The sequence below is a fragment of the Dipteris shenzhenensis genome, chromosome 1 (genome assembly GCF_047967505.1).
Source record: "Dipteris shenzhenensis isolate YYH24624 ecotype China chromosome 1, Dip_SZ_1.0, whole genome shotgun sequence".
Classification (NCBI taxonomy): Eukaryota; Viridiplantae; Streptophyta; class Polypodiopsida; order Gleicheniales; family Dipteridaceae; genus Dipteris; species Dipteris shenzhenensis.
In genome coordinates this window covers 2,185,488-2,196,955 of record NC_141596.1, presented here as the reverse complement: position 1 = coordinate 2,196,955, position 11,468 = coordinate 2,185,488, and the positions used below count along the sequence as shown (strand labels likewise).

The window sequence follows — 11,468 nt, the reverse complement described above, 5'->3', positions numbered from 1 at the left end:
TTGCTACTAATAAACGTGATATAGGGTGTTTTTATGGAAAAGAGCCTCAAATCGTGTTTTCTAGAAAAAAATGTTTTCCTCTATGGACCAAGTACTGGCACCTAAGAAAAGATGAGGTCTACACAATCATAGATCAAGAAAACTCAAGATGATGATTCTTAGGAATCAAAGGACTGAGCATTACATTCCATCACACCCCTTTAATGGGAATGTCCTTCCTTTGGGTGTCGGTGTTTCTCGAATAGCTATTTATTGAGTGGTTTGGTAAAGATGTCTGCAACATTCTCTTTGCTATCACAATGCTACAGTGTGATGTCACCAAGTAACACTCTTTCTCTGATGAAGTGCTCTCTAACATCAATGTGCTTTGTCCTGGAGTGATATACTGGATTCTTGGCCAATGCTTGAGCCGATTGATTATCACAGTATATTGTTGTTGGCTTTGACTCATCAAAGTAATCTGTTTCTGACAATAGTCTTCTGAGCCATATAGCCTCACATGCACCTATAGTGAGTGCCCTATATTTTGGTTCAATCAAAGACAAAGAAACGGTTGGCTGTTTGTTTGATAACCATGATATAGCATCTTGACCAAGGAAAAATGCATATCCCTATGTCGATCTCCTGGTCATGATCTCCGGCATAGTCACTGTCATAGTATCCATGCAACCGTGGATGACTTCCTCTGTATTCTATCCCAAACTATCTTGTACCTCTGATGTATCTCAAGACTCTTTTGGATGCATTCCAGTGAGACTATTTTGGATTTGCCATAAACTATGCTAGTGAGCTTACTACATAACAAATATCTAGCCGTGTGATTGTCAGATATATAAGAGATCCGATGAGCTGCCTATAGTACTTGTCATTGAATGTAGGCTTTTCTAAATCTTTAGTAAGTTTCAAACTCTGTTCCATGGGAGTGGCTGCAATCTTGCAATTTGCCATATGAAACTTCTTTAGGAGATTGTCAACATACTTGAGTTGACTCATGAATGTGCTATCTGAATCTCTCTAGAACTCAATTCCAAGACAATAGTGCATGAGTCCAAGATCTTTCATGTCGAACTCTACAGATAAGTCTTGTTTTAGTTTTCTGATGAAGCTATCCTTGCTTTCTGTCACAATCAGATCATGTACGTACAAAAGGGCAATAGTAATGCCTTCCCCTTGAACTTTGTAGTAGAGAGTATGATCTACATTGGATTTCATGTATCCCAGATTAGCAAAATACTTGTCAATTTTGTTGTACCAACTTTTGGGTGCTTGCTTTAAGCCATAGAGACTTTTCTTGAGATGGCAAACCTTATTCTCCTTTCCTAGTTCAACATAACCTGCTGGTTGTTGCATGTAGACTTCCTTATCTAGATAACCATTGAGAAATGCATTCTTGACATCAAGCTGATACACATTCCATCTGCTGAGTGTCACTAGTAATATCAAGAACCGTATGGAATCCATCTTTGCTATTGGAGCATAAGTCTCTTCATAATCTTGACCATATTGTTGTGCAAATCCTTTTGCAACTAGTTTGGCTTTGTATCTTTGAATACTTCCATCTAGATTGTACTTCACTTTGTATACCCATTTGTTTGCTATGGCCTTCTTTCTTGGTGGAAGGTCGCATAATTCCCAAGTATTATTCTTATACAATGCATCCATTTCTTCATTCATAGTAGTTTGCCATTTTGGCTTGTCTATTGCGTCTTTGAAGTACACTGGCTCTTCTTTCTATAGCCATGATGGTAGTCATAAGAGCATAATTGGTGGTTTCAACCTAAATTGCTTTGCCTTTCTGAGCATATGATGTCAATCTGGCTGGAGGTCTACTTTCCCTAGTAGACCGTCTGAGTTGCTGTGGCTCTGCTTGGGGTGCTACTAGCAATTCTTGCTCTTCTTCATCAACCTGTTCTGTAGATGACTGCTGTGAAGTCAATGCTTCTATCTCCTGTGTAGGTGAGGTTTTCCATTCTGATTCCTCATCAAAGATTACATCTCTGGAGATAATGACCTTGCGGTTGATGGGATCATACAATTAGTATGCTTTGCTTTCTTCATTGTAGCCAACCATGATGCATTTGTGTGACTTCGCATCCAATTTCCTACGATGATCATCATGTATGTGGGCATATGCTATGCAACCAAATATGCGGAGATGCCCAATGTGTGGCTTGTGTCCAGTGAATGTTTCATAAGGAGTCATACCTTGTATTGGTTCAGTAGGAAGCCAATTAAGCAAATAGTTTGTAGTGGCTATTGCTTCTACCCAATACTGATTCGGAAGATGCTTTTCACTAAGCATTGCTCTAGCACTATCTGCTAAAGTTCCATTCTTCCTTTCAGCTCTTACATTCTGCTGAGGAGTATATGCACATGTGAATAGTCTTTAAATGCTGTGATTTCTGCAAAAGTTCATGAATGCTGAAGACATGTATTCACCTCCTGTATCTGATCTCATGACCTTGATCTTTTTGCTTGTCTAGTTTTCTACCATGGCTTTGAATTCTTGAAATCTGGAAAACACTTTAGATTTCTCTTTCAGAAAGTAGACCCAACAATATCTACTGTAGTCGTCGATGAAAGTCAAACAGTAAAGTGAACCATTGATGCTGTGGGTCTGGGCATAACCCCATACATCTGTATGTATCAAATCAAGAATACCTTGTGCACGAGAGGTACTTATGCCAAAGTTGGTTCGCTTTTGTTTGTCGAAGCAGCATGCTTCGCAAACTTTTCCAAGAAACTGTAGCTTCGAAATCCCAATTGGCATGTTATGATTCCTGAGATCTAACAAGTACTTGAAGTTGACATGACCATATCTCTTGTGCTATTTTGCATATAGTGGCATCTGTTGCGGTTGAGCTGTCATGGCATGCTTATCTGGTACTGTAGCTAGCATTCTGTATAAGCGTCCTTCCTTGACACCTTTTGCTACTAGCTGACATCTTTTGAATTTATCTCAGATAGTGCATTCATCACCATCGAAGATGACTCGATAATTGTGTTCCGTCATTTGACCTACTGACAAAAGGTTCTTGTTAAGCTTCGGAACATAGAGCACATCTTTCACCAGTCCTTTTGTACTAGTGAAATTGTTCATAGGGATAACACCTATCCCTTGAATTGGATTCAGTATATTGTCTGCTGTGTAGATGACATTCTTTTGTCCTTCTAATGGCTTCATTTCTGTGAACCATTCTTGATGATTTGTCATGTGAGATGATGCACCACTGTCGATGTACCAAGGATCCTGTTCCACTTGGTCGACTCAATAGCTAAAATTCTCTTTGGGATTGTAATCAGTGTTTGGGTACACTGTATCAATCTGATGCATTTCCTCACTTGCAAGAAACATATTCCCATGTTCATTTGCAAAATGACTATGACTAGAATGTCCACCACGATAATTTCCTCTATCTCGAAAATTTCCTCGATTATTGCTGGATTGACTGCCTTGGTCGTACTGCTTCTTGCGGCAATCTCTTTCATAGTGTCCAAACTTGCGACAGTAGTTGCACTGAATGTTTCACACATTGGTGGATGCATTCCCTCGTCCTTCCTTGGTTGGAATGATTTCCTCTTTGCTGATTCTGATATTGATGAGGATGATGCTGATGTTGATGCTGATGTTGACTTTGAATTTGTTGCTAATGATGACCACTTTTCTGGTATGATCTACCTCTGCCTTTGCCTCTGCCTCTGCTTCTATCTAAAGCACTACAAGGCATAGGCCATTTTTCGATGGAAATACCGACGCTTTTTACATTAAATTTTTTTTTTTCACGGGCGCAAACGTCGCTATAAAAGTCGCTAAAAGCGTCGGAAAAGGACTGTCGCTATAAAGCATTGCTATATAGCGACACTGGCAAACATCGCTATATAGCGACGATGCAAACGTCGCTATATAGCGACACTGTTAATCGTCGCTATATAGCGACACTGGTAAACGTCGCTATATAGCGACGATTAATAGAAGTAAAAAAAAAGGGTTAGTGGGGCTAAATAGGGCTTCCTTTTGGCCCTGTTTAGCCCCACTAATCCTTTTTTTTTTTTGTAATTACAAAAGAAAGTTTTTTATAACAAAATTTCCCTTGCTTGCAGGGTGATACAAAATTGTTCTTGTGAAATGATGAGTAACAAATGCATATACATGTCGGACATATACAACAGTGTTTGTAACAAAATTACCCTGTCGAAAGGGTGATACAAAATTGCTCAAACGAGCAGATATACAAATTGCTACTACCACTACTCATCCGAATCCGAATCATCTTCGTCTTGTTGGCCTGTTCCTTGGTCCTCAACACCTACGTCTTCTCCCTCGTCCTCACCACCTACATCCGATCCTTGCCCCTGTTGATCGCTCACCTCCGATGATGGGACGCTTGAGCTTTGACCCTAAGAGTAAACCATATAAATCGAAAATTAGATTGGAACTTAAATTAAAAAGTGAGATTACAAGTAGGAGTAAACTTATACCGTGCGAGTAGCCACCTCAGCCCAATCGACTATCGCTTCCATTGCCTCTTGCTCAATGAACCACGGCTTTGTTCCTATCCAAAATGCGTGCCGCGTCTCTGCATTTGTACATTTACGAGAGTTAGAGTTAGCTAAAGTGCATGTAATATGTAAGTAAAACAAATAGAACAATACATTAAATGGGAAGAAGTAGACTTACCACAGTTGCCTCGAATGCATACCATCCGCCTGCACCAAGTGCGAAGTACCTATGACGTCTAGCCGTCTCTTCGCAGCCCTCCTCTGACCCTCGAACATGCTTCTTGAAGTACTTCCAATCAGCTTTGTCTGCCCAGCTGGGTTTAGCCAACCCCTTTGTAATGGGAGTACGCAAGGTTGATCTACGATGCTTTAGGACCAAACCCATGCGCTCTTGCATATAATCGTCATTAAACTCCACATTTGGCGGATTAGGGTATCTTTGTTTTAACTCATCGATCACCGCCTGCTTCTTTTGGGCATCTTGATACCGCCAATCGGTATTTATGCTGCTCTTGAAGTGATGACTCATCAACCTCCTCATGGCGGCCATCACTGCTTTGCCCTTTTTATCTTCTATTATCTCTCCGGCAGATGTGATTTGATAGGAGAGATCCCTTGATGAGTAAGGGGGACTGACGGTAGCAGAGTCTGAAGGAGTGGAATCTGCGTGAGCGCTTCCAGAGCGAGGAGTAGCAGTGGGAGTAGGAGAGGGAAAGGGACCTGACTGATACTGTGTCTCCGGACCAAGTGGAGACCTAAAGGAGCGTGAGTGTGCTGACTCGTCTACATCTCCCGAGTTAGCACAACATGAGCCGCCCGTCCTACTCTTCCTTCCCTTGCGAGAGGCATGCGCAGGTGATGATCCCGCGGTCGAAGGGGCCCGAGGGGATGGCTGGGCAGTACGTCCACCCATCGGTGTAGGGGAAGGAATTGCGGAGGTCCTCTGAGAGAGCAGAGAGAAGAATCTCGCTGCCTCCTCATCCCTCATCTATGCTACAAACTCGTCGGGACTCCCGACAAAGCCATGCACGGCTAGTAAAGGAGTTCCCTGAGAGGTAGTCGTAGTGCTACGTGGAAGAGGGGTCAGACCAAGGGTAGTCGTAGTGCTAGGTCCGAGAGGAGTCGGACCAGGGGTAGTCCTCGGGGTAGTCACCTGAGAGGAATCAAAGTCCTTTGGAGCATATAGATCATGAGCTCTCCTCCTGCGAGGCTGTCCGTACTCGTCGGATGAGCGACGTGATCCCACGTCTAACATAGACACAAACACGAAAACAGAAAACAAAAAAACAAACATAAGCATTCTCATAGGCATAGGCATAGGCAAGAAGAAAGAAGAGGGAAAGGAAAGAGGAAAAGAAGATGGAAAGGAAAGAAAAGAATGAGAATGAGGAAATAGAGAATGAGAGAAGGGGGAAATAGAGAAGGGGAAAGAGATGAGGGGGAATGAGAGAAGCATAAGCATAAGCTTATGCGGAAATAGAGAATGAGCTTATGCGGAAATAGAGAATGAGCATAAGCATAAGCTTATGCGGAAATAGAGAATGAGCTTATGCAGAGATAGAGAAGGAGAGAAGCATAAGCTTATGCTTATGCTTCTCTCATTCTCTATTATGCTTCTCTCCTTCTCTATTTCCGCATAAGCATAAGCATGAGCTTATGCGAAAATAGAGAAGGAGAGAAGGGGGAAATGAGACAAGGGGGAAATAGAGTGGGAAATAGAGAATGAGCTTATGCGAAAACTTAAGCATAAGCTCATGCTTATGCATATGCTCATGCGGAAAAAGAGAAGGAGCTTATGCAGAAATAGAGAATGAGTTTCCGCATAAGCTTCTCTCATTCTCTATTTCCGCATAAGCTCATGCATAAGCATGAGCTTATGTGGAAACTTAAGCATAAGCTCATGCTCATGCATGAGCATAAGCATAAGCTTATGCTTATGCTTAAGCATAAGCATAAGCATAAGCTCATGCGAAAAAAGAGAAGGAGCTTATGTGGAAATAGAGAATGAGTTTCCACATAAGCTTCTCTCATTCTCTATTTTCGCATAAGCTCATGCATAAGCATGAGCTTATGCGGAAACTTAAGCATAAGCTCATGCGGAAAAAGAGAAGGAGCTTATGCGGAAATAGAGAATGAGTTTGCGCATAAGCTTCTCTCATTCTCTATTTCCGCATAAGCTCATGCATAAGCATGAGCTTATGCGGAAACTTAAGCATAAGCTCATGCTCATGCACGAGCATAAGCATAAGCTTATGCTCATGCGGAAAAAGAGAAGGAGCTTATGCGGAAATAGAGAATGAGAGAAGCATAAGCATGAGCATATGCTTCTCTCATTCTCTATTTCCGCATGAGCATGAGCTTATGCGAATGAGAGAAGGGGGAAATAGAGAAGGGGGAAAGAGAGAAGGGGGAAACTTATGCATAAGCTCATGCTCATGCATGAGCATAAGCATGAGCTTATGCTCATGCGGAAAAAGAGAAGGAGCTTATGCGGAAATAGAGAATGAGAGAAGCATAAGCTTCTCTCATTCTTTATTTCCGCATAAGCTCACGCATAAGCATGAGCATAAGCATGATGCATAAGCATAAGCATAAGCTCATGCTTATGCTCATGCAGAAAAAGAGAAGGAGCTTATGCGGAAAAAGAGAAGGAGCTTATGTAGAAATAGAGAATGAGAGAAGCATAAGCTTCTCTCATTCTCTATTTCCGCATAAGCTCATGCATAAGCATAAGCTTATGCGGAAACTCAAGCATAAGCTCATGCTCATGCATGAGCATAAGCTCATGCTTATGCTCATGCGGAAAAAGAGAAGGAGCTTATGCAGAAAAAGAGAAGGAGCTTATGCTTCTCTCATTCTCTATTTTCGCATAAGCTCATGCATAAGCATAAGCATAAGCTTATGCGTAAGCATAAGCTCATGCTCATGCGGAAAAAGAGAAGGAGCTTATGCAGAAAAAGAGAAGGAGCTTATGCGGAAATAGAGAATGAGAGAAGCATAAGCTTCTCTCATTCTCTATTTCCGCATAAGCTCATGCATAAGCATAAGCTTATGCGGAAACTTAAGCATAAGCTCATGCTCATGCATGAGCATAAGCATGAGCATAAGCATGAGCGTATGCTTATGCTTATGCATAAGCATAAGCATAAGCATAAGCTCATGCGGAAAAAAAGAAGGAGCTTATGCGGAAAAAAAGAAGGAGCTTATGCAGAAAAAGAGAAGGAGCTCATGCTTATGCTCATGCGGAAAAAAAGAAGGAGCTTATGCGGAAAAAAGAGAAGGGGGAAAAAGGAGAATAAGAGAAGGGGGAAGAAGGAAAGAGTGGGAGGGGAAGAGAGGGTTCCTACACCCATCACTGCAGCTAGCGCTAGCTGCAGGCCAATGCAAATAACAAAAATAATAAATAGAAAAAAGAGGAAGCACTTACCTGAAAAAGTATGTCCCACTCGGTGTAGTGGACTGGCCCTACAAAAGAGAGAAAACAACCCATTTTTTCAAATAAGATGTTAGTGGAAGGAGGAGATTACAAAAGCAACTTCTTGAAGGGAGGAGATTGAGGAGACAAGGAAAGGAGGAGATTGAGGAGACAAGGAGAAAGAGAAGGAAGAGAAATACAGAAAAAAGAGGTGAGTTTTCTTTCTTTCTTGAAATCTCGTTTTTTGTTTCAATCCTTTCAAAACAAGCATGAAAACTAGTTTACAGGTTTAGCAATACAAGACGAAACACTCACAAAACTAAAGCTAACAAACAAACAACCTACATTGTTGAAACAAACTCACCTCTTGAAGAACTTTCTTTCAAGAAACCAAAGAGGGAAAAGGATAGAGAGGGAGTACAAGAGGTAGGAGAAGGGTGAGGAGTGGAAAATAGAGTGGGAGGTTGCCTGGAATAGGTGGGAGGTCGTCGAAAATAGGTGGGAGGAGATTTTGGGTTGCTTACTTGAGAGATTAGGGAATAGTTTGAAGAAAACACCACGTGATTAGAGTTTCAGGTTCTAACCCATAGCGTCACTAAATAGCAACGCTTATTCGTCGCTATATAGCGACATTTTTAATTAAAAACATCGCTATATAGCGACACTTACTGTCACTTTTTTAATATGGCCTCAAGAGAAGCTCAAACATGCTATTTTATAATTGTCAATATCTCCTCTTCATGCTTATGTTGTGATTTTATAAGTGTAGAGATGGAAGGGTCGTCCGATGATGCGCCAACACCCGGGAGCATGAAGTGGCTTACGGAGAGGTTATACTATCATTGCACTCATTGCAAGCGAGAAGTACGACATCAACGTCATATTATCATGCGCCACTTGCCGATGTATGGGGAGGAGCCGGAACCAGTACCCCCCGTTGGTGTTGCACATGTTGATGGATCATCGGTAAGTCAAAGCTATTTAAGTTCGCAATCTTATTGTATAATCTTATTGTATACCAAGAAATAGAAGATCTTATATTTACACGAAATCTTAAAACAGGATGAGGAGGGTGACGAGGGTACACATATACCTTCTCACTTTTAACAAGACTATAGTCTTCCAGATGACGACGAGGGTATGGTCGACATGATGGATTCCATAGAATTTTCAAAAATATAAATAGGATTCTTAAAAAATAAAAAATATAAAACTAGGATTCAATAGTAGTTTTTGCATTATTAGTGCAACATTATAGAGATATATTTATGTGGAAAATGACTTTACCAGAGAAAGTAAAGTTTTGATTCTCAAATGATATTTTCATAAAATAAACTTTCCATTTTGGAATGATTTTTAGGATTAGTCCAAATATAGACATTGGAGTCCAAACTTAATGAAATGTGTGTTAATTAGGAAAGTGGTGTGGGACTTGTCATTAGACAATCCAGGTTAACATGGCAAGACGCTCCAAAATATAGTGACGTGATTGAAATGGCAAAATGATGCCTTGACCTTCAATGATCTGTTGACTATTCAATAGGGTGATAGATGCATGCATGCATGGATCCCACACGCGTGATGCCAGTCAAGCCTGGGCACGAAGTGGCTACTACGGACTACTCACCTCCAGCCCAGCACAACCCTCCCGAGTCACGCCCCATCGTAAGTCCTCGCTTTCTCATAAATCGCACACGCCCTTGCACTGCCTTGCCCTTGCGCAGCTAGCACCCTTGCACGTTCAGTGCACGCGGCTAGGCTTCATCTCACCATTCGGTCTCTCGTTTTCCTCAGGCAGCGTGAAGTTTACTCTTCGTCCACCGAAAGCTGCTCAGATCGTCTTGTTTGGGTATTGCATACCGATATTTGCATACTGCAAGTGTGTGTGTGTTTGGGTGTGTGTGTGTGAGAGAGAGAGAGAGAGAGAGAGAGAGAACGGCCAATTGTACGTGGGTCTTAAGCGCAGGGCTTTCAGCGTATTCATTCTAACATTGCCAAATATGCTCTTGCAGTTTGAAAGCCCATTCATTCTAACATTGCCAAATATGCTCTTGCAGTTCAAGCTTGCCCGCAAGCATGGCCTGCTATAGAAACCTTTTGGTGGTCCTGGCTATGCTTTGCGCGACCCTTTCCGTAGTACTGGGTAAGCATTTTCCTCCTACTCCTAGCTTTATGCTGTTTTCGTATCCAAGAACCATCCGTACATATAACCATTGTTGTGATCGATTGGAACAGCATTTATGGAGTGTGAGGACTTGCAGCCAAAGCTATGTGCCTTTGCCGTGGCCTCGTCTGGTGCACGTTGCGTACTTGAGAAAATCCCGATGACAGACGGGAGCGTGGATTATGACTGCCAGGTAACGTGAACGCCCGTGAACGCGTAAAAGATTCCACTCTTTTATAGCTGTTGATCGAATTTGCTCACCAATAAGTCTTCTGCCAGCATAGGATTAGTAAACCTTCGATTGACATAGGATAGATGTGATAGCTGAATAATGACTTAGTAATCTTTCCTATATACTAATTAGAGTTCAACTCAAGCAGTTCCGTTGCAGTGATTACGGACAGCACGGCCAAACTAATCAATCTGAGTCTCTGCAGACATCCATGGTGATGACGGATACAAAATTTGCAAATTGGATCGAGACAGATGCTTGCGTAAGTGCTTGCGGATTGGAAAGAATGTCTGTCGGCATTTCCACTGATGCACTGATAGAAAGGGAGATCACGCAAACGCTCTGCTCTAGCTCATGCAGAAACAATTGTCCTAACATTTTCGAGCTGTACACCCAACTGGCAATAGGAGAAGGTAAAAGAAACAGTCTTCGTTTGAATATCAGTAGCAACACAGAGCTGCGCGGGATACGGCGTCCCGCATTCCCCATTACCACGTAGAGGATGAGGATGAATAATTGATTCTGGCAAAGTGTGTTTATTTTTTAGTCTAAAGACGTGAATGGAGAGTACCGTCATTAATTTGTAGATGGTAGATAATTGCGATATCAGTTTGCAAAGAGCCTACCTGGTAGATGGACACACAATCTAAGCGGCGAGGACGGAATGTGTTGCATGCAGGCGCCAACTTACCAGAAATGTGTGATTCTCAAGCTGCAATTGAGAAGCGCAGAGCTATGGGTGAAGTGATAATCGCTTCAACATCTGCAAACACCATCGACTACTGGGCATCAGCACCCACAGCTTCTCCCTGAAGCTTTCAGCCCCTAATACTAACCATTATTCTTTGAGAACTCAGTTTCGCCCTATGTATTGGCCATTCGTCTTTTGGCTCAATACGTTCTCCATAAATAACAGACACTTTCCCATCCGAAATCATGTACACCGGTTCACTAAGCGCATTTTTATCATGATCAATCGAGCCCAATTGAATATTGGTTAAATCTTCTCAAGGGTGTCTAGACGTTCACACTAATACATGGTGCAGCGTACGAGCTGGGAGGGTAATGAATTTCAAACGCTTATCTTAGAGTGGATGCTTAGGAGTCTAGGTATGCTCAAATTATTAATAAAGTTTTGTACAATATTTAGCAATAAT

The 11,468-nt window shown here is 41.9% G+C and overlaps 1 protein-coding gene across 1 annotated transcript; it reads left to right on the top strand.

Moving 5' to 3' along the window:
• Positions 1–9,496: 9,496 nt before the first annotated feature.
• On the top strand, positions 9,497–11,124 carry LOC147905245 (uncharacterized). The gene is made up of 6 exons (XM_087378819.1): positions 9,497–9,580; positions 9,640–9,764; positions 9,973–10,058; positions 10,151–10,272; positions 10,517–10,724; positions 10,991–11,124. Exons 1-6 carry the CDS (start codon positions 9,497–9,499, stop codon positions 11,122–11,124), a joined length of 759 nt encoding a protein of 252 aa, XP_087234945.1.
• Positions 11,125–11,468: the final 344 nt, after the last annotated feature.

Excerpts from the sequence above, each read along its gene's own strand:
- LOC147905245 (XM_087378819.1), top strand. The coding sequence starts at position 9,497 with ATGCCAGTCAAGCCTGGGCACGAAGTGGCTACTACGGACTACTCACCT. Across the intron at positions 10,059-10,150 it reads GACCCTTTCCGTAGTACTGG|CATTTATGGAGTGTGAGGAC; the intron begins GTAAGCATTTTC and ends CGATTGGAACAG. Across the intron at positions 10,725-10,990 it reads CCAACTGGCAATAGGAGAAG|GCGCCAACTTACCAGAAATG; the intron begins GTAAAAGAAACA and ends TGTTGCATGCAG.